Source organism: Sinocyclocheilus grahami, unplaced genomic scaffold, assembly GCF_001515645.1.
Source record: "Sinocyclocheilus grahami isolate Dianchi unplaced genomic scaffold, SAMN03320097.WGS_v1.1 scaffold789.1, whole genome shotgun sequence".
NCBI classification, from domain to species: Eukaryota; Metazoa; Chordata; class Actinopteri; order Cypriniformes; family Cyprinidae; genus Sinocyclocheilus; species Sinocyclocheilus grahami.
In genome coordinates, this window is record NW_015505968.1 from 1 (window position 1) to 26,501 (window position 26,501).

At 37.1% G+C, this 26,501-nt stretch overlaps 2 protein-coding genes and 2 long non-coding RNA genes across 4 annotated transcripts in view; 3 read left to right on the plus strand and 1 right to left on the minus strand.

Moving 5' to 3' along the window:
• Positions 1-860: 860 nt before the first annotated feature.
• Positions 861-8,855, plus strand: LOC107561723 (alkyldihydroxyacetonephosphate synthase, peroxisomal-like). The gene is made up of 5 exons (XM_016246198.1): positions 861-930; positions 6,221-6,297; positions 7,119-7,231; positions 8,089-8,158; positions 8,774-8,855. Exons 1-5 carry the CDS (start codon positions 906-908, stop codon positions 8,837-8,839), a joined length of 351 nt encoding a protein of 116 aa, XP_016101684.1. The 5' UTR covers positions 861-905; the 3' UTR covers positions 8,840-8,855.
• A 5,590-nt stretch (positions 8,856-14,445) lies between these two features.
• LOC107561730 (uncharacterized) lies at positions 14,446-15,304 on the plus strand. The gene is made up of 2 exons (XR_001605898.1): positions 14,446-14,550; positions 14,749-15,304. It is a non-coding gene; the product is annotated as an uncharacterized lncRNA (long non-coding RNA).
• Positions 15,305-16,766: 1,462 nt separating this feature from the next.
• Positions 16,767-17,625, plus strand: LOC107561724 (uncharacterized). Its single transcript, XR_001605897.1, has 2 exons — positions 16,767-16,871; positions 17,070-17,625. It is a non-coding gene; the product is annotated as an uncharacterized lncRNA (long non-coding RNA).
• Positions 17,626-23,536: 5,911 nt separating this feature from the next.
• The window catches only part of LOC107561714 (dual 3',5'-cyclic-AMP and -GMP phosphodiesterase 11A-like), an 83,132-nt gene continuing 80,167 nt past the window's right edge, over positions 23,537-26,501 (minus strand). Inside the window, exon 18 of the mRNA XM_016246189.1 lies at positions 23,537-24,614. Coding sequence (XP_016101675.1) covers positions 24,429-24,614 — 186 coding nt within the window. The 3' untranslated portion in view covers positions 23,537-24,428. The remainder of the gene's footprint in view (positions 24,615-26,501) is intronic.

Below are 26,501 nucleotides of genomic sequence, written 5' to 3' on the forward strand. Positions count from 1 at the left end.
ACATTTTAACACGTTAGCATGCTGCTTGGATGTTTCAGCGTGATGGCATGTTTTAACAAATTGCTAGCGCATTTTAACATGGAAATCTTTCGTGACGTTATAAATGTCCTTTCACTTTTTTCAGCTTGATTTCATTGCTGAATAAAAGTATGAACTTCTTTAAAAAATCTTGCTGACCTCAGACCTTTGAATGCTACTGTATGTATTTAGCATTAAGTAGGCTATACCAAAAATATAAATTACACTGGTATAATTATGTTATAAAATATTAACTGATTTAGGCTTACTAGAATCTTATCTGATATATTGTGTATCTGCACGTCTTTCATGCCGTATAACTGCTGTGTGTATTTGAGTGCTGCTATGGCATGTCTGTTTGAGAGCAGCATTGACTGGAAGGCTGGGATCTGTGTGAATGTGGTGAATAAGGCTGCGGCTCTCATTACAGTGTGTGTACCTGGAGCTCTGCTCAGACTCTGCCTAATGGCCTTAGATCTCGGCCTCTCATTAGTTTGTGGGCCTGCTGCTGATGTTGTAGCCGTTATTGATGAGCGAGCGCAGTGTTAGCGTTCTGTACAGCACTGCTTCTTATTAGTCCATAAACAAACTGTGATCCAAACTTAAAATTAAATTATTGATTATGCTATTCAGGACCTACACTGTTCCTCTCTTTGCCCAAGGCTGCCTTTAAAAAAATAAGGCTTTGTTTTAATTGGAATATCATCTTGCTGTTGTGTAGATGTTTCCTAAAAAATACTTGCCGGGCAATGATAATAATATTGTAGGTTTGTTTTAAACTATGGGTGAGGGTCATTATACATCTCCATGTATTACTTTGTTTCTGTCTGAAGTTTCGTTTTCTTTATTTTTTGTTTCAGAGATGCGCTCCAGCATCCATTCGGCTAATGGACAACGAGCAGTTTCAGTTTGGTGAGTTTTGTTTTTCATTCATATTCTGTGGAACATAAAAGATACTTTGAAGAGTCTTTACACCGCTCTTTTACAGTGACTGTTCATAGTGAGGGTAGCTTCAGAAAGGAACAAAAAAAGTCACAACAAAGCAGCAGTAGTCCAAGCGACGCTGATAATCTTCCCTTCCATTGAGCTTTTAGCTAAATATTATCAACGAATAAGGATTTTCTGGTCAGTTGTGACCAGATGGTGGAGTCTGTGAACTCATGAACTGGATCACTAAACTCTTTCAGTCTTGATTTGAACCGTGTGAACAAGTACAAAAGATCCACGTCTTTTCTGACTTCGTAGTTAGTATAAAGTTTTGCTTGAAACGGAAGAAATTTTGGGGTGAGCTATTCCTTTAAATTAGGGTTTTCCAAGCTGAAGAATGTGGATAACCAAACTGTTTCGGGTCCCATTGACTTTTTTTTTTTTTGTCCGAACAGTGGAAATAATTTCGTTCATCAAACCATTTGGTTACCGACATTCTTTAAAATATCTTCTTAACAGAAGAATGCTAGTCGTGCAGATTTGGAATGACATGAGAGTGAGAGAACTATCCTTTTATTCTCAGGGGTTACTTCAAGAAAATATTTCATGTCAAAGGTGACTAAAAAGTTTGGAATCCCTGGTTTAAATAATGAAAAAGTAATACATTTCTATTTTTTCTATTCAATTTCTAATAATTGAATTTAGTGTAATTTAAAATAAAGTCTTATCCAGTCATCACGAATGATTGGGAAAGTCATGTAAAATCATTGGTCGAAAATGTTGCGGTTGCTGGGATCGTCAGAAAATGTTTTACGAAGGAGCGGGCCAAGATGAAGGGAAAACGGTGACGCAAAGCATGCCGTGTGGGAGTGCGCAGGGTGTGTTTTCATGGTTACAGTGCTGACTCAGAAGGGCTGGCGAGTAGTAGACCTTGTGTCCTGTGTGGGCTGATCTCCAGCCAGAAAGAGCAGTTACACATGCAGTGATCTGTTTGCTTTGGGAAGCAATGTTTTGCAATTTGCATTCACGCTTATGTGCATAGCAGATGCTTTCTTAAAGACGGCGCGTGTATTTTAAAAATAATCATGGTCCTGAACACTCATAGTGCCACTTCCTCCCTGCACCCCTCTGTCATTGTTCAGACAACAGGACTGTTATATTAAGTTAGAACCTGGGTTATGTTTTACTCAAAGTTCAAACATTACTGCTGGACCAACAAATCAGATTTAATGTGCAATTGCTGATTCATGCATGACGCAAAATACCGGAACAGACACTGGTTGATGTGCGAATGAAGATATTAATATTTTAATAAAATATGTTAGAAAAATAGCATTGATATTCATTGCAGAAATCATTTAATATGCTTAATAATAATAATTATTATTATCAAAGCAATTGTGTTGCTGAATATTTTAGTGGAAACTGTGATGCATTTTTTCAGGATTCTTTTATAAATAGAAAGTTCAAAAGAACTGAATTTATTTGAAATAGAAATGGTTCGTAACATTATAAATGCCTTTACTGTCACTTTTGTTCAATAAACATAATTTCCTCCTTTCCAAAAAATCTTTCTGGCCCCAAACTTTTAAATGGTAGTGTACATTACGTAATTCTTCTGTAAAATCATATTTGTAAAATAATCATAATGTTATTTTTTTTTGTTTACTGAACATTTATACAGTAATCTTAATGCTATTCTTTACATTTCAGTTTAGAATGAGTAACTACTCTGCCACAAACCTGATTTCAAAATCAGTTTATCATTTTAAATTATTTGTGCAAAGCCTAATTAATATTCATGAGCTAAGCCGTCATCATTTTGTGACGTCACAAACACCATTTCCACCACACTGAACTGAGTGACATCATTGTTTAGTTAGACTATTTCTATTTCCAGTCATTGACGGGTACATAATATCCTCTAGCGTTGTATATTCATAACCGAACATTACCTGAGCGTTATGAGCTGGTCATGTAATACAGGAAAACTGAGAGCACAGAGAGCCTGTGTTTCCATAACCATCAGTTACGATCCATTTCTGGCTTTAGAGACAGTTATCTGTTTTCATATTCCCATCCACAGAGATGAATTGGAAGATTTAGCATTCGAGAGCTTTGTTTTGGTTTTTATTACTTGTTGTTGTTTTGTATATTCATTACATCTAGAGGTTTAATTTGGTCTGGAGTAATTTATCTCTGGAGAACCCCCCACTCGCGCCGCCTCGTATAAAGAGAAATTGATCTTTATTTTACCAGCTGAGCAGCGAACGAATGCACAAACACACAATTCAGGAACAATGAAAAATGGCCCTGGCAGCAATTAAGCTCACAGTGCAGCCGAGGTTTATAACGTTACATGCGGAGATATGGGGGAATTTGCGAGGGGTTGCCAGATATATCTGGAAAAGTTCCCCCCGTCCCCAGGGATCTCATTAACTCCTGTTTCGGCTCTGTGTTTTCATCGACGGTGCACTTCTGAGAGGCAGAGAGATGTATTGACTCTTTAATGAAGACTCCAGTCTCTGTACTCATAATGGTTTTTGCAGCATGCACACTCTTTAAGCCCAGAAGTGTGACTGTATTATTTTTATATCTAAGAAAATGGGAGGTAATGAGTGTTGTAGTGCGTTCAGACACATTGGCTGTGTAATCTCAGAAAGGCATTGTAAGGGTTTGAACAACTAAAGGTCGCTGGTGCAGAATGTGACTGAAATGACTGAAAATCTGTTCTATGTAAGTGTTACTGTACCGCAAAGTTTATGATCAAAATATTATGTCTCCGGATTAAGTCATTTTATATCATGGTAAAGTACACTATTTATTGAATGTATTTATTATTCAAAAATGCAGTAAAAACAGTAATATTGTGAAATATTATTACAATTAAAAGTATCTCTTTTCTATTTGAAGATATTTTTAAATATAATTTATTCCAGTGATCAAAGCTGAATTTTCAGCATCATTACTCCAGTGTCACATGATCCTTCAGAAATCGTTCTGATGTTGTACGGAGTGAATGTTTTTAGAAACCTTTTTCAGGATTAGAAATGGATGAATAGAAAGTTGAAAAGAACAGCATTTTTGGTAACATTATACATTGTTGTATAATGAAGGTGATGGATTGGCCAAGCATGTCTCCTGACCTAAATGGAAGGTGGAGGAGTGCAAGGTCTCTAACATCCACCAGCTCCGTGATGTCGTCATGGAGGAGTGGAAGAGGACTCCAGTGGCAACCTGTGAAGCTCTGGTGAACTCCATGCCCAAGAGGGTTAAGGCAGTGCTGGAAAATAATGGTGGGCACACAAAATATTGACACTTTGGGCCCAATTTGGACATTTTCACTTAGGGGTGTACTCACTTTTGTGGCCAGCGGTTTAGACATTAATGGCTGTGTGTTGAGTTATTTTGAGGGGACAGCAAATTTACACTGTTATACAAGCTGTACACTCACTACTTTACATTGTAGCAAAGTGTCATTTCTTCAGTGTTGTCACATGAAAAGATATAATAAAATACTTACAAAAATGTGAGGGGTGTACTCACTTCTGTGAGATACTGTAGGAGTCTGTATTATAAAACTATCACTTTTGATCAATTTCATGCACCCTTACAGAATAAAAGTAATAAAGTATTAAAAATAAAAATAAAAATAATAACAAATAATTAATGAATGACCCCAGACTTTATATTGATGGAATTAATGAAAAAAAAATATGTATGTATTGCCTAACTGTGGTAATGCCTGTTTTGGGGTAATTCAGTGAATTAAATACATATGTGACCCTGGAGCACAAAACCAAAGTAGCACAGGTATATCTGTAGCAATAGCCAAAAATACATTGTATGGGTCAAAATTATCGATTTTTCTTTTATGCCAAAAATCATTAGGATATTAAGTAAAGATCATGTTCCATGAAGTTATTTTGTAAATTTCCTATTGTAAATATATCAAAACTTAATTTTTGATTAGTAATATGCATTGCTAAGAACTTAATTTGGACAACTTTAAAGATGATTTTCTCAATATTTCGATTTTTTTGCACCGTCAGATTACAGATTTTCAAATAGTTGTATCTCCAACAAATATTGTCCTATCCTAACAAACCATACACCAATGGAAAGCTTATTTATTGTATACATCTCAATTTTAAAAAATTGACCCTTATGATTGGTTTTGTGGTCCAGGGTGACAAATGTAAATTAAAGGAACTACGACTCAATGGATCATGTTCTTTTATTATTATTATTAGTAGTAGTATTTTTATTTTATTTATTATGCCAAACTACAAAAAAAGGACACATTTTGAAAACTTAAAAACTTAAACTAAAAATTAAAGTTTATGCTCATTTTACAAAATGAGTAAAGATACTGCATTTTTATAAATATTTTGTTTAGGCCTAATTCTGATTGGGTGAAGTATAATTGAAGCTGTTGCAAAATAGCTAATATGCACACTGTAACTGTACAACTCTTGAATTTTTAATAATGCAGCAAGTTGTGACGTTATACAGCATCCACAAACTAAAACTAAATTCACTTAGATGCCTTACTTAAGTCTTCATGACTTATTTGGGACGCGTCCCACTCTGTTTTGTCACATTTCTGTATGTTTCTTAGTCATTCATGTGCGTAAATACTGATAGCCGTGCAAATATATGTACCAAGGTACGAGTGATGTTGCAAAACCAGAAGACACATTTCTACTATTGAATGGCATCATCATAGCGCCCAGCGCTGAGAGACTGTATTGCAGATGGGAAATGATAGCGAGAGACAGGGGGAGTGTGAGTGGACACAACATGAGCCATGAGCTTGGACATTACTAGCATGTTTGATCAATTTCTCACACAGATTCATGTCAGTTTTCAGTCGATTTGAATTAATCGGAGATTTTGTTCGTTCTGCGGTGAATCGGACCGTGTGTGTGAGATTTAGCGGCGTTTCTTATCAGAGGAGCTGCTATCAGGATGATTTATGACAAGCCCCCTGTGAAACATCCTCCCTGCGTTCCCTCTCGCTCTTTCTCTCTCTGTGTCTCCAGTCATTACTGTGCTATTGTTCACACCGCTAATACATCTGACACAAAGGCCTCTGGGAAATCCAAGGGGCAAAACTGAGGGATGTTTGGTGACATTAGAACGGTACGAGAGTCATTCGTTTCTCCTTTTTTAAAAAGAGGAAAGCTTTTGACTGAAAACACAACCCCTGACAACAAAATGATTGGGTATTTAATACTGAGGTTTATTGAAGATTTTACTAATGTTTTGACAGGTCACGCACTCAAGCCACAAGTGTCCTCCATATTCACGTCATTCTTGGACGGGTTGAAAAAATTCTACATCACAAAGGTGAGAAAGAACCGTAAATGTGTGTCAAGACCACAATTAGATACTATTACACCGCTCTCTAGAACGCTCCATTCTGATTGGTCAATCACAGTATTCTGCGTTTAAAGCAAGAAGCATTTGCAAGATTTAATTTTATGCACTGATATAATCAGCTCGTGAAAAGTAGGCTATATAATTATTGGTTAATAATTGTTTTAGTCACCCACACAGCCTTGAAATGAAACATCCTAGTATGTTCCTCCTTAAATTGGTCGATTGAATATTGATGGAGTGAGCAGAATCAGACCATCAGAACTGAAATATAAGTGTTTATTTTTTTGTTTTTGCTTTGCTTTGTTTGAGTATTATTATTTGTGTGTGTGTGTGTGTGTGTTTTGTACACATACATCATTTTGAGGACTTTTATATGACTTTTTTGGTTTACTATCTTTATTTAACATTGTAGTATATTGAACAGTGAGTAGTTTTTGACATCACAGCTACTGCCGGATTTCAGTGTTTATCTGTACAGCTATTACACTGCTCTGCTCTCTGAAATACTTGCGCAGTCATTCTGCAGTCAAAGCAAGAAATATTGCTATTGATTTTTATCCACTGATTTGATTGCCTTGTGAAAAGTAGGCTATGATATTATTGGGGAATATTGTTTTCCCCCACCCACACAGCCTTGAAATAAAAACAGAAATGAAAACTAATTTTAGAGGAAGAGAATGTCAAAGGCTCATACATTTTGATGATAAATTCTCACTTTTTTTTTTCAGAATAATTTCTACTGATCAATTTTGATTTTGTGTTGTCTAACCATGCAATACCGCTCTCAGTTTAAAGGATTTGACCCGCACCACCTTTGTGTCGCTACACTGTTATTTGAGGGGGATCGTGGGAAGGTTTTGCAGCACGAGAAACAGGTTTACGACATCGCAGCCAAGTTTGGGTAAGAAATGGCTCATTTTTGTGTGTTCTTCTAATCTGTGCTGTTTCTATGGAACCAGAGTTACTGTTTCACCAGTAAAGGTCCTAAGGGTCGTGACCCCGACCTTAACTGATCTCACCGATTGTATACAGAAGCACGAGCGTTTGTCTCTGTCTTTTCATTCTCCCTCATTCATCACGGCTCTTTCAGTGGCAGTGATGGGTGTGTGAGGAGAAGAGTGAACAGATTGAATGATTTCTGCATTAAAGCTTGTGTTGATTTTGAGAATATTTAATTAGAGGCTGATTGTGATTGATAGAAGAGAATCCCACAGCTGACCTTATTGATCCGCTACTTCTGTGTGTGTGTGAGTGTGTGAGTGAGTGAGTGTGTGTGTGTGTGTGTGTGTGTGTGTGCGCGTTTTTGTGACAAATGAGGACATACATTTGTATAATAACAAAGATATGACATAGGTATTACAAGGAGAAGGTGACTTTTCAGGACATTACCCCATGTCCCCACTTTTCAAAACGCTTATAAATCACACAGAATGGAGTGTATTGAAAATCTGAAATAGCACAAAGTCTCCTGTAAGGGGTAGGTTTAGGGGTAGGGTTGGTGTAGGGCAATAGAATATACGGTCTGTACAGTATAAAAACCATTACGCCTATGGGATGTCCCCACTTTTCACAAATGTAAACCTGTGTGTGTGTGTGTGTGTGTTCATGCAGGAAATGTCTGCCTGCATGACCACACACAAATGCCTCATGATTTTCTTTGGCAACATTGACTGTGCTGATAATATATATATTTCCCCTTCGCTTCCCAGTGACCTGTACTCTGTTTTGTTACTGTGTGTGTGTGTGTGTGTGTTGTAGGGGTCTGGCAGCAGGCGAGGATAATGGTCAGAGGGGTTACATGCTGACGTTTGTCATCGCGTATCTGCGGGTGTGTTATGAAACTCCTCACACTGATTTACTCTCCTTAATTACAACAGACTTCAAAGGACCCAAAAATGCACCTTCATAAAACTTATTTTTTATGGCTAACCCTAAATGTGTGTTTTAATGGCATTGGTTCAGTTTGGGTTCAGTACGATTTTTTTAAGGAAAGAAATTAATACTTTATTCAGCAAGGACACATTAAATTGATCAAAAGTGACAGCAGTGACATTCATAGTGTTGCAAAAGTTTATATTTAAAATAAATGCAGTTCTATTAAACTTTCTATTCATTAAAAAATCCTGAAAAAAAAATTAAGAATTGGTAACATTGATAATGATAAGAAATGTTTCCTGAGCAACAAATCAGCATATTAGACTGATTTCTGAAGGATCATGTGACACTGAAGACTGGAGTAATGATGCTGGAAATTCAGCTTTGCATCAAAGGAATAAATTATATTTTACAATATATTAAGATTTAAAAATATTTATTATTTATGTATTATAAAGGTATTATTATTATTTTAAATTGTAACAAATAAAATAAAATGTAACAAATAAATGCATCTTTGGTGAACAATAGAATACATTACAAAAAACATCTGTGTGTATGTGTGCAGGATTTGGGAATGGACTACTATGTGATCGGAGAGTCGTTTGAGACGTCTGTGCCGTGGGACAGGTAAATGCTCAGTGCGATGCTTTGCCCTGTGCACTTTCTGTTTGTCGCTCACTGCTGCCCACACTCTCTTAGACACTTCTGTTGTCTCTGTCTGAATGGTTTGGTGGAGGTGGGAAGGAGCCGTAAATCTGATTTAGCAGGAAGACCGTTAAGATAACTGATTATAGAAACATCAAACTCTGTTGATCCTCTTGGAAATCAGTGATTAGAGGTGTGTATACCAAGAAAAATAGAAAACTAAATGAAATTGAGCAAAAATTGAGTTCTAGTTTAATTTCAATTTTGATTTTTAGATTTGACTTTTTGTCTTCCTTGGTCAAATAGAATCTATATTTTGTAATATATTTGTAACATGATTGTGAAAATGAACTGTACAATTTATTTTGCATGCTTTTTGTGTACCATTGATGGAGAATGGCTAAAAATCTTGCCAGAAATGAACAACTAACTGATGTATAATAATGTAACCAGCTACATTTTGTCCAGCTTCTTCGTTTTTTAGGAAACCCAACAACTTGAAATCAGTGCATAGATTTTATGTAATGCACATAATTATGTAATTATATAAATGTACATGATTATATAAAGTGCACTCAGTATTTTTAATAAATAGGTCAATTAAAAATAAGTTTAAGACAACAGATATTTTACAATATGAAATATATATATAAAAAAAAAATAATCATGGCTGACTGCTAATGGCACATTTTTGCATCGGTAACTGAAAAAATAACACTGTTGCATGATGCTACATCCACACCACTAGGTGTCAGTATAAGCGGACGGCATATCGGCCAGTGCAATATAACAAAATGTTGCTAAGTGCATCTTTAAGTAGGAACTTCCCAGAAGAACTTGAAATCATTGTAACTTGGTTTTCCTCTTTCTAGAGTTACACAGACGTATGACGCAGGTGCTTGTGTGTATTTCTATTTTGCCTTTAATTACCGGGGTCTGAGTGATCCAGTTCACGTCTACGAACAAGTGGAGGTAAGTACAGTATTGAAAAGTATTGAGTATTCCTCAATATTCAGCTGTGAATATATTTCTCAGTTTTAAAGCCGTCACAATATACTGTTTCAGCTGTAGGTTTCGTGGACTTCTGTTAAATTTAAAACAAATAATTGGTTCCGTTTTTAGGCTTGAAATAAGTGGATGTTGAGAATTTGTTTCTTGTTTTTGCATTTGTTATGTAGCATGCACAGAACTAACTAAACATTTATTTCACTACAAAAAAATGGCTTCGTAAAATATTTTGGAAGTAATAACTCAAATAATTAAATGAATTGTTTGTTTATTTGTTTACTTTGTGTTTATTGAAATTAAACAACCAAGCAAACCTAGCAAACAGAACTGATAAAAATTTAACTACAAAAAAAGGGCTTCCGAGAACATTTTGAAAGTAATGATTCATGAATCATTTGTGAGTTGTGAAATGAACTGTCTAAACGAACCGATACACTAAAGTGAATAAAACATTCCAGCGCTCACCAGAACATCTATCACCTCTGCTGCCCATCATCTCTAGTAGTAGTGATATGTTTTAGACTGATGTGACCGCAACGAAGTACAACATTTAATTTTTTTGGTGCCGTGACCCGGATTCTAAGAATTCTTGTTGGACTTCGCTGCAGGAGTTTTGTTTTTTGGGTTTGTTTGTTTGGCACCAGGCAGACATGGTTAAAGATTTCTTCTGAGCTGATCCCAGAGCACAGCATGTGTAAACGCACGCCTGAGGATAGCGTAGGAGTACGAACAGCATGTGCGTGTTTGTGCAGGTGAAGACCAGGGGTTATAGGGGAAATGAGTGCATCAGCCCTAAACACACTCAGACCACTTCCGTTTTATTCAGCCATTATTGGACACACACATCTATGCTTTTGTCTCTGGCTTTATTTTTTTGCATGTCTCAGCTGTGTGAAAGTGGTTATGAGAGATGAATAGTGACAGGATAGTGATGGAAAGAGAGCGCGGGAATATGGGCTGATGGCGAGATGATAGATGTGTAAATTATCTCCGTGATGGAGGCAATGATGCAGTCATGCCTCCTTCTGTTTCTGTCTGCCGCCCAGCAGAGACACAAATACACCACTGGGGGTATGAGGAGGGGCCAATGTGCTCCCCTCCTGATTGGCTTGCTGTGTGTTCGGTGGGCCGGCCGTCTGTTCTTTCATGCAAGATGACTGGCTCTGTCGCCGCAAGACCTATTTGCATATGTATGAGAGAGTCCCAGATTGGGGTGTTGCTAATAGCGAGCCTCCTTCTCAAACAGTAACGTATTATGACGAAATGCCGTCTGCTCGCTTATCAATCATATTAAACGTGTGAGACCGAAAGAGAGAGGAGATGGGGACATCAAGGTTCCCTAAACTGCTGCTCTCACAAACAATATGTTGTGTGGTTTTATGTTAACCGAACACTCATAAAGGACATATTGTTTTAATGATGTGGGAAAGAAATCTATATTATATTATATTATATTATATTCTTGTTGGAAATGGGTTTTAGTTTTTATTATCCGTTAAGAGAATTTCAAGTGTGACTTTTGCTGATAAAACCGATTCTTATTAATTTGATTTTTTTTTTAATGTAAATGTATCTGCATTGGATGATACTGGATTATCGTTTATGCTCATTTCCCCTATTTTTGTATTTAAATTACTTTTTCCTTCATCTAACACTTAAAGTTCACAATAATTATATAATAATGATGTAGTAATAATAACAACAACAATAGTAATAATGACTTGATAATTTAATAGTCTTTAATAACACTGTTTATTGTAATCTTTAACAAATCTTGAAATTAATATCCATTTTCAAACTAAAATATAATGTTGTGATGCCTAAATTCTCTTGAAGCGTTTAAATCGAGTGTTTTATTTATTAATTTATTTATTTTTAACAAATTTGTGTAGAATTTGAATATCAGCCATTTATTGGTCACAACTTGAAATTAATTATCAGCTTATAGGTTTTAATATCGTGATTAATAGAGTTATGCTCAGAACAGCACCCTGGCAGCTATCCACGATTCATTTTATTCATTTATTTTATGATTGAGTGTCATAACATTTTTTTGAATTGTGGTTACAAGTAGTTTTGATATGTTGTTTGGTATTGCTTTATTTTTTAATGATTCTTTTTTTGGTAAAGTTGTGTGATCATTTAGTTGATGTTGATGTATGTTGGGTGGAAGCTTGTGGTATTTAGTCTGAAGACGAGAGAAGCAGACAAACAGACAGACAGAGGAAGAGTTTCTCTCTCTCCGCTGGGAGCGCAGGCAGCTTAATGAGTTTGATAGTCTGCTGCTCTCCATAAATCACATCATGCAAAACATCTCAGCGTTTCAGCAGTGCCACCCACCCCACAACATCCATCATCCACTGCTTACAGCCGCTCGCACACGAGAGCCATTCACGTCCTGCTGTCTGCCACACACGTCTGCTCAATCCCTCTCTCTCTCTCTCTCTCTCTCGCAGTGGGAAAACTCCGGAAGGAATGGATGAAAGAGAGCGTGTCCGGCGTGGGGCTCGGCATGCTCAAGTCAGTGAAGGAGTATGTGGACCCCCAGAACGTTTTTGGCAACAGAAACCTGTTGTGATTCACTAACATTCTGTATCCGCGCATTTTCTATCATCATCTAGTCATATTTGATTCGAACTTCATAGTCCTGTCCTGTCCTTGGTGTGTGTGCGCACTGTAATACGATAAACCACTCCTCTGTTTCCCATTAACTCGGTCCTCTTGCGTTATTGTCACCTTTGACCTCATCTTTAGTGAGGTGGTCACGTGACTTCAGTTCTCGGCGGTCTTCCTGATTGACCAGGTTTTTGATACTGTAACATTATTAACTGAATTATGCTTTTAAAAGCAGTGTGCCTTCTGTCTGTCTGTCTTCCACTCCTCTTTCTGAGTGGCTAAACGTTTACTGTCTTTTATCCTCTCTTCCTTACTGTACTTTTGCCTTTTCTATTCGCCTGTCAAACTAGGTGTATTATAATTTTTGGGTGAATCTCATAAAAGAAATGTTCTATTTGTATATGAAAAAAATGCATAAAGACAATGGAGACCGTTTTTTTTGGCCCATTAAGACCACTTAAAAATCTGCACAATTTCCCACCAAATCTCACTGCAGTAACATATATAAAAATCGTACAGTAATTAAAATAATTACAATTATTCATATTACAAAAAATGAAAATGGGGGAATATGCTTAACTGTAATAAAAAAATCTGTCTCAACTAAAAATAAATGCTTCAAAATTCTCAATTTTCTTGACGCCAAATATATTTTTTACACTTTATAATAAGGTTGTATTCACTAACATTAATTAATGCAATATTGACATGAACAAACAATACAGATATTATTATGAATTAATTTCCACATATTTAACTTCATTTTAACTAATGAGATGTATGTGTATTTTAAATATGTATATACTTATATATTGACAGATATATATATATATATATATATATATATATATATAGATAGATATATAGATAGATATATATATATATATAGATAGATATATATATAGATAGATATACAATATTGACATGAACCAAGAATTATAAATGCTGTAAAATGTACCCCCCCTTATGGTACCATGCATTAACTAATCTATGTGACCCAACTTATTGTAAAGTGTTACTTTTTTCTCTCTCTCTAATGGAGATGGAATATGATCTGGACATTTTTGTGAGATTTATCCTTTTAAGAGGTGCAGTTTGTGTATTGAGCCAGATCTGCTGAAAGCTCCCCCTGTAACTGTGGGGTTTAACAGAGATGTTGTCTTCAGGCTTGTGGTCTGGCTGACAGAGGTTTTGGACGGAGTGGATTTGGTTTGGCTTGATCATCTGAATGATCTGCATCAAATGTCTCCTTGTGTTTCTACCAAAGACTGTCAGCATCTCTTCAGCCGCACACACACACATCTGTTTGTCCTGTATATAAACATGGTTTGAAGAGTATGTTCACCGAAGATCCATCATGATAAATTGTATTTTTTTAACACAACATATGCAAAAAGCCAGAGATGATCTGAACTGGGATCTAAAACATTATATGTGACTGTTACATCATTCGATTTGTATGCATTCAACATTGAGGAAAAGTAAGTGTGGCTTACTTATCTGTTGTCAGTTTGCACAAGTGGTTTGACTTGTGTTGTATGTAGGAGATGCTTGCTTTCAAAGAAATAGTTCACTTAAAACAGGAAATGTTCTCATTATTTACTCGCCCCCCCGTGTTGCTTCAGACTGAATGACTTTCTTCTGTAGAACACAAAATGAGATGTTCGGAAGAATGTTCATGCTGCTCATTTCCAGACATCGGAAACATTATGGAAAGAGATCAAAAGTAGTCCAAACAGTTAAAGCATTCTATTTCAAGTCTTCTGAAGTCATGACAGCTTTATGTGCTCCATTATTTATTAAAATCATCATGTTATAAGACACATGACCACTGCCGATGATAGCAGACCTGGTGCACATTAACACATTATTTGAATTATGTGCAAATTGAGAGTTACTGCTGACACTTCCATGGTGCTTTTTTTTAATTCACTTTCAATACGCTGAAAAAAAAAAAAAGTGGCATGAACATTCTGTGCAATTTTTGTGTTTTGCAGAAGAAAGCAAGCAGTGTGATTTTTGGAACAACATGACATCGAGTTTGGACCTAATGATGACAGTTTTTATTTTCAAGTGAACTGTTCCTGTAGGCTACTAAGTTGTGCAGACTTTAAACTCTGCTGCTGTTTGAAGAAATAGACACAGCCGTTTAAAAAACGGATTAATTTAGTGTCTTTAAAGGGATAGTTCACCTTCCGTTGCTGGTCCCCATTGACTTCCATAGTATGGAAAAAAACCACTATGCAAATCAATGGGGACGAGCAACTGAAGGTGAACAGTCCCTTTAACAGTGTGTATCCTGTTCAACAGGGCTTAGACTGCTCACTTTACTACAGTGGCACTTTTGTAAAACATTTAAGCCTAAACAAATAATCCAATAGCCTTGCAGGGTCTTTATTTTCAGACGTCCTGCCCACTGCTGAGAGACGCCTCTCCTCGAGCCTGTCAGACGGGGCTGTGATGTTCAGCAGAGCTTTTTCACCGCTTTCCCAAATGACACTACCATTTATTAAGTGTCAGAGGAGCTTTTTTGTGTGTGTTTGGAATCCATCTGTTTCTGAACTTTTTTTTGTGTGTGTTGCTGAAACGCCGAAATGAAGGATCAGACGAGGTTTCGTTGCCCCTCGGAGTGATTCCTGAATGGTTTCATCATCAAACGTCTCACGTTTCACTTAAAAAAAAGACAACAACAGCCGTATTAAAAGATTTCAATCTGAATATGATGAAAGCCCCCTTGTTTTTCCACAGATTTTCTGGTCACGCGTTTAATATCAGAGTACATTTTGTCAAAGCTGTTTGTGCAATAAATGAACCGAACATGTCAGAACATTTTAGATCTTATGTCCTGTCATTATTGCAAATGTCATATTAAGTTTATTTTTCTGTCTGTCCAATCAGAGCTCTTGTCTGAAAAGCACACTTTCTCTTCATGATCGCTTCATATAGTCTGAAAAACTCACATTTTGCAGTATGTGTAGTGTGCATGCAGTCCCTCAACACAGTGCACTGATCTTTCATTTCCAGGGTGACGAATTTTCCAGAAAACCAGACTTGTAACATCTTTCTTGATTGATTATTTGCTGCCCAACACTTACTATGTTTTATGCACAAAATTAGTTTAAAAATGCAAAATAATGTTGCTTCTGAGATGACAAAAATGTATACTATATATATAGATAGATATATAGATAGATATATATATATATATAGATAGATATATATATAGATAGATATACAATATTGACATGAACCAAGAATTATAAATGCTGTAAAATGTACCCCCCCTTATGGTACCATGCATTAACTAATCTATGTGACCCAACTTATTGTAAAGTGTTACTTTTTTCTCTCTCTCTAATGGAGATGGAATATGATCTGGACATTTTTGTGAGATTTATCCTTTTAAGAGGTGCAGTTTGTGTATTGAGCCAGATCTGCTGAAAGCTCCCCCTGTAACTGTGGGGTTTAACAGAGATGTTGTCTTCAGGCTTGTGGTCTGGCTGACAGAGGTTTTGGACGGAGTGGATTTGGTTTGGCTTGATCATCTGAATGATCTGCATCAAATGTCTCCTTGTGTTTCTACCAAAGACTGTCAGCATCTCTTCAGCCGCACACACACACATCTGTTCGTCCTGTATATAAACATGGTTTGAAGAGTATGTTCACCGAAGATCCATCATGATAAATTGTATTTTTTTAACACAACATATGCAAAAAGCCAGAGATGATCTGAACTGGGATCTAAAACATTATATGTGACTGTTACATCATTCGATTTGTATGCATTCAACATTGAGGAAAAGTAAGTGTGGCTTACTTATCTGTTGTCAGTTTGCACAAGTGGTTTGACTTGTGTTGTATGTAGGAGATGCTTGCTTTCAAAGAAATAGTTCACTTAAAACAGGAAATGTTCTCATTATTTACTCGCCCCCCCGTGTTGCTTCAGACTGAATGACTTTCTTCTGTAGAACACAAAATGAGATGTTCGGAAGAATGTTCATGCTGCTCATTTCCAGACATCGGAAACATTATGGAAAGAGATCAAAAGTAGTCCAAACAGTTAAAGCATTCTATTTCAAGTCTTCTGAAGTCATGACAGCTTTATGTGCTCCATTATTTATTAAAATCATCATGTTATAAGACACATGACCACTGCCGATGATAGCAGACCTGGTGCACATTAACACATTATTTGAATTATGTGCAAATTGAGAGTTACTGCTGACACTTCCATGGTGCTTTTTTTTAATTCACTTTCAATACGCTGAAAAAAAAAAAAAGTGGCATGAACATTCTGTGCAATTTTTGTGTTTTGCAGAAGAAAGCAAGCAGTGTGATTTTTGGAACAACATGACATCGAGTTTGGACCTAATGATGACAGTTTTTATTTTCAAGTGAACTGTTCCTGTAGGCTACTAAGTTGTGCAGACTTTAAACTCTGCTGCTGTTTGAAGAAATAGACACAGCCGTTTAAAAAACGGATTAATTTAGTGTCTTTAAAGGGATAGTTCACCTTCCGTTGCTGGTCCCCATTGACTTCCATAGTATGGAAAAAAACCACTATGCAAATCAATGGGGACGAGCAACTGAAGGTGAACAGTCCCTTTAACAGTGTGTATCCTGTTCAACAGGGCTTAGACTGCTCACTTTACTACAGTGGCACTTTTGTAAAACATTTAAGCCTAAACAAATAATCCAATAGCCTTGCAGGGTCTTTATTTTCAGACGTCCTGCCCACTGCTGAGAGACGCCTCTCCTCGAGCCTGTCAGACGGGGCTGTGATGTTCAGCAGAGCTTTTTCACCGCTTTCCCAAATGACACTACCATTTATTAAGTGTCAGAGGAGCTTTTTTGTGTGTGTTTGGAATCCATCTGTTTCTGAACTTTTTTTTGTGTGTGTTGCTGAAACGCCGAAATGAAGGATCAGACGAGGTTTCGTTGCCCCTCGGAGTGATTCCTGAATGGTTTCATCATCAAACGTCTCACGTTTCACTTAAAAAAAAGACAACAACAGCCGTATTAAAAGATTTCAATCTGAATATGATGAAAGCCCCCTTGTTTTTCCACAGATTTTCTGGTCACGCGTTTAATATCAGAGTACATTTTGTCAAAGCTGTTTGTGCAATAAATGAACCGAACATGTCAGAACATTTTAGATCTTATGTCCTGTCATTATTGCAAATGTCATATTAAGTTTATTTTTCTGTCTGTCCAATCAGAGCTCTTGTCTGAAAAGCACACTTTCTCTTCATGATCGCTTCATATAGTCTGAAAAACTCACATTTTGCAGTATGTGTAGTGTGCATGCAGTCCCTCAACACAGTGCACTGATCTTTCATTTCCAGGGTGACGAATTTTCCAGAAAACCAGACTTGTAACATCTTTCTTGATTGATTATTTGCTGCCCAACACTTACTATGTTTTATGCACAAAATTAGTTTAAAAATGCAAAATAATGTTGCTTCTGAGATGACAAAAATGTATACTGCAAATGTATTTAAAATTTTGCATACTCCTTTTTTTTTTTTTTTTTACTTATTGTCTATTGTTTATATTATTAAACCGTAAGGTGTAAGGAGGATGTTTAACATATAGTTAAATAATAAACATTAAATACACAATATTTATTAAAAAGTTATTCAACTAAAATATTAATATTCCACCAGCAAATATAGTCCCTCTAGATAGATAGTCATAATTGTTACTATATTGTGACGACCAATCAGCATCCAGGATCTGTACATAGTTGGTATGGAATACTGTGCATAAAGCAATACTCCTCAGAATGCCTTAAAATTATTTAAAATAAAGTTTCATATTTTCATTCACTCCTCCAACAAACTTTTCTTTGAAGAACCAGGGTTCAAACAGCCTTGTAAAACGTATATGAGGTCGATACAGTATATATATATATATATATATATCCGCAGCCTCGCTGTCAGAATATATTTCTCATTCATTTTCACCAGAGAGGCTGTCGTGAACCCAACCAACCAGCTCTGAGATGAATATCAACATTACAAACTTTGATTTGAAGCACACACAAATCACAAATTTAAATGTTCTCAAAGGTGTAAAGATTATTGAATTTCAACATGAAAATACAGTTCCAGTCTTTCTACTTAAAAAATTCACGTTTAATTTATTGGGAAGTTTACTAGCAATTTCCGAGTGTTTAAAAAGTGACGTAGAAACCAATGCAAAGGTCCTTGAGGGAATGCAATACTTGTTTGCGCAAGACAACATGTATGTTTTGTGAGTGCCTGCAAAATTTCTCTGGGAGCGCAATGCTTTTGCGAGAGAATGCGTGTTTTACGAGAGAACACATTTTCATCACCATGTCCCCTTTGGGGCTCCATTTTTCACCAGAGAGGCTGTCGTGAACCCAACCAACCAGCTCTGAGATGAATATCAACATTACAAACTTTGATTTGAAGCGCACACACACACAACTTTTTCTCAAAGGTGTAAAGATCATTGAATTATTTTCATGAAAATACAATTCCAGTCTTTCTACTTAAAAAAATTCAGGTTTAATTTATTGGGAAGTTTACTAGCAATTTCTGAGTGTTTAAAAAATGACGTAGAAACCAACGCAAAGGTCCTTGAGGGAATGCAATACTTTGTGCAAGACAACATGTATGTTTTGCGAGTGCCTGCAAAATTTCTCTGGGAGCGCAATGCTTTTGCGAGAGAATGCGTGTTTTACGAGAGAACACATTTTCATCACCATGTCCCCTTTGGGGCTCCATAGTTTTTCTAATGTTTACGCTCAGCATTTTTCAAACTACACACAATAAATTTCCAACTCATTATTACTAGCAGCACGTTTATTTGAATTGGACAGTTTACACTTCCAGAAATCATGCTTCAGGATTCTCAAGAAATCTCTGTCAGACAAAAGGAGAGTTGAACCAAGAGAACAAGACAATTCAAAAGAGCCTCATCACTTACATAATGCCTCAGAGAAGAATCTAACAGTGGTAATAACAAGAACCAACCCCCCAAGAAATCATTGGGAATAATGTAAGACATTCTGAATAATGCAGTTACACAATATGAAACTATTCCTCCCCACTGCGATGCAACAGCTGCTTCCATGCAGGTACATTAAATCAAGTACTCAATAATGAAATATTACAGGTAACCGTTCATCTCTGAAGCAGACACTTCTTCATGCAATTACATTTTACTCTTTATCAATTGACATTTTATCTTTGTTAATTTCCCAAGAGCAGGTGGACTTTTAGCACAAGGAGGCACAGGTATCAAAGTGCAGTCACGTATCAAATAAACCAGAGGCCACTTCAGGACAACAAAGGAGCGTGGGACAGGGGAGAGAAACGAAATGTCTGATCTGAGTGAATGTAATAGCTGCCCTCAAAGCTTTAGACGTTTTCCTGAATGGAGGAAGATGTTCTGTAGAGGAGCCGTGTTCAACCGTCCTGTGACCTCTGACTTGATTCAACCTGGAAGTGCAGATTTGATCGTAGTACATGTTTGATCACAGTAGATGGATGAACGCAACTAAAAAAAAAAATATTTTTTACAAAATTTCCATCCAGGAAAACTGGAAATAAAAACACCAGATAATAACCATTTATCATTATTAAGAGAGAATGAGAATTACAAACTAAATCAAAAGTAAATCCGTTGGATACATTGCGGTTTTGAGAATTTGGACAGAAAATCTTTAAAGGGATAGTTCACCCAAAACTGAAAATAACCCCACGATTTACTCACCCTCAAGCCATCCTAGGTGTATATGACTTTCTTCTTTCCGACGAGAGTGGTGTAAATCAAAAGTAAGTAGCGTAAGCTCCGCTGAGAATATGCTAGTCTCGCGAGAACTAAGTTTTGTTTACAGCAAAGGAAACTTTTTTTCTTTACAAATCCTCGTTTTGTACTACTAATGCATGATCAGTGTTTTGTTTCGCTCTCTCCTCTGCGCTTCTGCGTTCGTCACTTCTCACTGCAGCTTACGCTACGCCTACGTCATGCACTGGAACACCAGTCTCTCGTGAACGCGTGTACATCAGTTAGCGGAAGCTAGAGATTAGCCATCCTAGGTGTATATGACTTTCTTCTTTCCGACGAGAGTGGTGTCCAGCGGATGGCGTAGGCGTAGCGTAAGCTCCGCTGAGAATATGCTAGTCTCACGAGAACTAAGTTTTGTTTACAGCAAAGGAAACTTTTTTTCTTTACAAATCCTCGTTTTGTACTACTAATGCATGATCAGTGTTTTGTTTCGCTCTCTCCTCTGCGCTTCTGCGTTCGTCACTTCTCACTGCAGCTTACGCTACGCCTACGTCATGCACTGGAACACCAGTCTCTCGTGAACGCGTGTACATCAGTTAGCGGAAGCTAGAGATTACGGTTTAAAAAGTTTTAAATATGGATATTTTTCTTACACAAATGCATCACTTCATTTCAGGAGGCCTTTATTAACCCCCCGGAGCCGCGTGGAGCACTTTTTATGACGGATGGATGCACTTTATTGGACTTCAAAATCTCAACACCCATTCACTGCCATTATAAAGCTTGGAAGAGCCAGGACATTTTAAAAATATAACTCTGATTGTATTCATCTGAAAGAAGAAAGTCATATACACCTAGGATGGCTTGAGGGTGAATAAATCATGGGGTCATTTTTGAGTGAACTATCCCTTTAAAGTCCTAAATGATCCTTTATGCAAAATATCGGTGACTTTATTTATTTTTTCCTTTTAGGCTGACCTTGACAAGTTTTTTTAGATTTAGCCAACTGATAGAGAGGATGAGAGTTTCCCTACAATGAGATTCTGGATGGAAAATGTGTATTTTTACTTAGTAAAGGCACATACATGTCTCAGATTACGCTGACAATTTCACAAGAACTCGCATGAAACAAAAAAAAAGAAAAGGTGGCTGTCAAAAGCAATCGGAAGATAGAAATGGGCCCAAATGGAACCTGCAGATATTTTCTACACTTATTTGATGGGATAATCTGTTGAAGAGAGTAATGCACTTCTGTAGTGTCTGAAAACATGATCAAATTAGCCAAAATATTTAATAACCAAACATGCGAGGGGACAGAAGGTTATATATTTTTTTTATAAATGTTACAAAGCTACAACTCTGAATTTCTGGGCTACTACATCAAATATTTCCTTTAATAATTTTTGAAATGGTTATCAGGAGTACAAACTTTATCATTAGGAAATATAATTTACATGAGGAGAGGCATCACATTTATATTCAAAAAGTAATTAATAAGTAATTAAAACTACATGGAACCTAAACTATTGCGGTAAACTACTTAGAATGTGTGGATTCAGTCTTTCAGTCCGTTTCCTAAAGAAAGCTATTGTATGGCTTCGCACAAATCATATAAATGACTTTTATGGTACTTTTAGGGCTTTTGAGTCCTTTTTGAAGCTAGAAGCATTAGACCTGTGGTGCGTTTCCCCGAATGGAGACATAATTCACTGCTTAACTACCATACAACTGTTTCCCAAAAAAGTAGGAAGTTTGCAGCACATACATCATTTGAACCATGTTGGTTAATGACGTCAAGCAGGTAGTAGTCTCGCGTAGCCAGACCTTCAGACTGACGGCTGAAGGTCTGGAATCCATGGCAGCTTTCATTGGCCAAGGCCGCCCATGATGACGTTTGACCGACATGTCAAAAAACCAATCACAGTTCGTTTCGTTCAGCGTCACGTTTCGGGGCGTGGAAATGTTGCCACAATAACAGACCGGTGTGTAAAACTCTCGGACGTATTTTAAAGATTCCATGACGCGAATTTTAAACATTTCACATACTTTTGAAAATCCAGCGTTTAGTTGATCCTGATAAGCGCTCGTCGTCACAGTTGTAAACACGACGGCTTTCTTCATTCGTGAGGGGGTTTGGCGTCACCGCATCTTTGTTTCCAGGCGGAACGTTAAAGAGCGCGACACACACGTCTCCCGGAAATCCTGTAGAATTCAACCAATCCGATGACGACTTCAAAACTCCTGAAGTGTTTCCACTTTTGTGTGCCGTATGCATCAGACGTTTAGCCAACGGTCCGAGGGCGTGACCTCTGAGGCTGAGACTAAGCAGGTAGTGGAGTGATAACTGGCTGCATTTACACTGCAAGTCTTAATGCACATATCCGATTTTTTTGGCCCGTCTGTTTACATTCACTTTAGACACGACTGGTATCCGATATCTGTGTTTAAATTAATTGGATTGTCTGCAGTTATCGCTTTACTATGCACATGGTAGACCTTCGGGTTTTGAATGGCCATGCTATTAAACTGTATAAATGACTTTTATGGTATTTTTAGGGCTTTTGAGTCCTTTTGAAGCTAGAAGCATTAGACCTGTGGTGCGTTTCCCCGAATGGCGACATAATTCATGTTATTATTTGCCAGCATGGACAATGGCTGTCATGGATGTTTTGCAGCACAAAATCTGACTGAATGGATAAACGATGGAAAATAACGGTAATTTTCATTTGTTGGGCTATTTTATCTAAAGCTCGTTAGAGGTAGAATTCTTTAGTGAAATAAAGTAGCGCCAATATAATATTTATTGTAATGAATTCGAGAGAGAGAGAGAGTGAGAAAACGCAGAGCGAGTGTGAAGCTTGCGAACTAGTGAAGCTTGTTGGTTTAATTACAAAAACTGCTACGTTATCACATAATTGCTGAGAAATATAATGCAGCTTTTAACTGTTGTATTTATAAAATTCACGGGTCAGGGGTTGAAAACCAGCTCCTGAATGTACAATTTCTTACCTATATAAAGTTTCCATCTTAATAAAATGCGAGCGCATACAGCACACCAACATTAAAACACAATCTTTATGGGCAAACGTGTCACCCTCCCATTGTGAGTTCTGCGGGGAATCGGATATGTTTGTTTAGACGTAGATCGGATGTCCAGATATCGGATATGTATCTGATTTAAAACCACATTTGGAAGTGGCTCAGATCGGATGCGAAAAAATCAGATCTCGTGTGGACGTTTGTGTTTACACGTGTGCAACAAATTCCGATCTGTGTCAGATGAGATTTTTTTTGTGCCAGTGTAAATGCAGCCTTTGCAAAGCTTTTTGCGAATGTTCTTCGGAACTATGTTTTGGAAACACCAAATTGTTGAACTATGTTGGTAATGACAGAACTTGCAACAATAGTTGGCTATGATGTTGGGAATCGCACCCCAGTACAAATCTTCATAATAACTTGTGTCATGAACAACACAAGTGTGAATAAATGAATAAAAACACATTGCTTTGTGATGTGAAACTGGCCCAAGACATGAGGGAACATCCATGATGTATGCAGTATGAACTAGAGAGTAGAGTGATGTTGAGGACGGGCTGCATGCATTATCATAGGGGTTTTACCAAGGCACAGAGTACAGCGCTGGAGTGGATTTGCATTGCAAGCATTGCCAAGAGCCCCACGGCTCCATAAACCCCTGATCCTGGAATAAATACATCAGCTAAAACAACAAAGGCAAAACAGAGAGTCAAATCCTGCATTAGTAATTTCTTCACATGACATACGCAGAGTACAGAACTGAGCTCCAGTGCTCAAGATATGCGTTCATTCAACAAGATCAAAGCTACAAAGGGAAAAATATGCTATGATACCTTTCAAAAAGCAGCAATCCTCCTTAAACAGTCCCTGTTGAGAGTAGCTTACACGCACAATAGAGTCTTTATGTTAGCATGCTAGCCCTAAAGTAGCTAATTCAGCCATTTAGCTTCTGGGCGTAAACACATCCCTAAGGTTCTCCGTTGCTAGCTAAACGTGCAGTCTTTGCACTGTGGAGACGGACGCAAACTCGCAAACTTCTTGCCTGAAGTGCTCACAGACAGAGCAAATGCCCGATAGAGGGTGCTAGTGAGGTAATGGCTGCTGGTCTGAAGCGTGCAGCAGAGGTCAAAACTCCTTCCGTCTGCATTGCTGCGAGGTCAGAGAGAGTCGCTGGGGCCTGCGCCGCTGCAGCTGGTTGCCGTGGCGTCTGCGTTACGTGGACTGCCAGGATTGGTGGTTTTCTGGCTGCGCTGGTGTCTGTGGTGTAGCTCTTCCCATTTGGCACGATTGGCCTTGATCAAGTCAATCATTGGCTGTAGTTTGGGGTTTAATTTGGCAAATGTCTGAAAAGGAGGAGAGAAAGAGTTGATTTATGTAAACCTAATATGCACCAAAATGGTGGACGCGCAACCTTTGACAACAACGTAAGATAGTAAGAAGTTTTTCTTCACCCTTTTAAAAGTTGATTTGTCTATTCATTTTGATACACAAACAATAGTAAAAAAAAGACGTGTGCTTAATTGTAATAAAATGTACACATGTAGTGTACTCCAAATCTTAAAAGTATATTAAAAACTGCTTGCAGATAAAATACTAATGAAATAAAACACCAGTTTTAAGTGTGCTTAAAGAGAGAAACGTTCATGATTGTTTCTTAACTTGCACTTTTAAAAACTCCACTTTGTAATAATGTAAAATAAAAAGCTGTACTTTAAAGTGCATTTTAAATTATTTATTTTCTAAATCTTTTGTCATGCTTTAAAGAAGTATATTTATTTTGATGTATTGACTAACAGACTAAAGCACACGTAAAGTACTTGGTTATAATTTTAACTGTAGTGTGCTATTCAATATTACATTTAAAGTTAATATATTTTAAATGTACTAAATTGCAGCTTCAACATTACAAATATGCAATTACAAATACATTTAAATACATGCCATACACGTTTCGACTAAAATAACCAAGTATATTTTAGTTAACTAAACATTCTTGTCAGTACATTCACTTTAACCATATTTCAAAGACAATAGAAGTAATTATGAATTTACAAATAACAATGTACTTAAGTGTTCTACTTAAGTGGGTTCAGCTAACACCATTTTACATAGATGTAAACAAATACATTTTAATTTAAATGCAATTAAGTGTCTGAAAATATTACTGTGCATTCAGTTTGTATATTCTTTTAAAGCATATTATTTATTTTCATAATCAGTACTCATTTTAATGCTTAAGTGTAGGCTACTACTTTTAACAAGGGAAATATGCACAACTATATTCAGAACCCTCTTATTAAGGTTAAGGAAAAAAGGCGACTGTATTCACTAGAAATTAACATTCAAACAGAAAGAGACAGATTCTTGTGATTCTTTCTCATTTCACTGTTCGGGAACATCACACATTTTTAGTTCACTAAAGCATTAAAGTGAGGAATGACTGCACATGAATAAATTAGCTGTTGTTTGTTTGAGTCGCTCAGTGATACAACTGTCATAATGCTGCCATGTGCTGGAAGAACACTCTTCATACTTCAGGGAAGTGTTTGGATGAATTATTTGTTGCTATACACACAGAAAATCTGACCATAAATCGCCAGCTCAGGGGTCCACAGCAATGCTGCGGGGATCCGCCAATTATTGTTTGATCTCAAATTAAAAATATTATTCATTAGATAAAAATAAAGCTGCTGAAAAAATGGTTTATCCGGTTTTAGAACTTCTAGAATCAGGTATTGGGGGTAAAACAGACAATATTATAAAAACAATGTATTCAAACAATCAATGCGCAATTCAAATTGGAAATAAACAAACGTTTCTTCACTCAAGGGCGGGGTGTGAGGCAGGGCTGCCCACTATCACCGACCCTCTTTTTGTTGTGTATTTGGAGTAATGCAATGTGTTTATGCGGTTTAAGGTTAAAAAAACACATCATTTTCCACATAATGTACATTGTTGTTTCTCCTCTATGCCCCGCCTTTCTGAAACACGTCGATTTTTACAAAGCTCATCGGTCTGAAAAGCGAGGTGTGCTATGATTGGCCAGCTATCCAGTGCATTGTGATTGGCCGAATACCTCAAGCGTGTGACCAGGGCCGTTTCTAGGCATAGGCGAGCTAGGTGGTCGCCTAGGGCGCCACCAGCTGAAGGGGCGCCAATGAGCGCAGTTTCTTCACTCAAGGGCAGGGTGTGAGGCAGGGCTGCCCACTATCACCGACCCTCTTTTTGTT

What these genes read in the sequence shown, in the direction of transcription:
- LOC107561723 (XM_016246198.1), top strand. Translation starts at nt 906, where the DNA reads ATGGACAACGAGCAGTTTCAGTTTG. An exon ending in AAAAATTCTACATCACAAAG is followed by an intron (nt 6,298 to 7,118) that starts GTGAGAAAGAAC and finishes TACCGCTCTCAG; the next exon opens with TTTAAAGGATTTGACCCGCA. An exon ending in TTGTCATCGCGTATCTGCGG is followed by an intron (nt 8,159 to 8,773) that starts GTGTGTTATGAA and finishes GTATGTGTGCAG; the next exon opens with GATTTGGGAATGGACTACTA.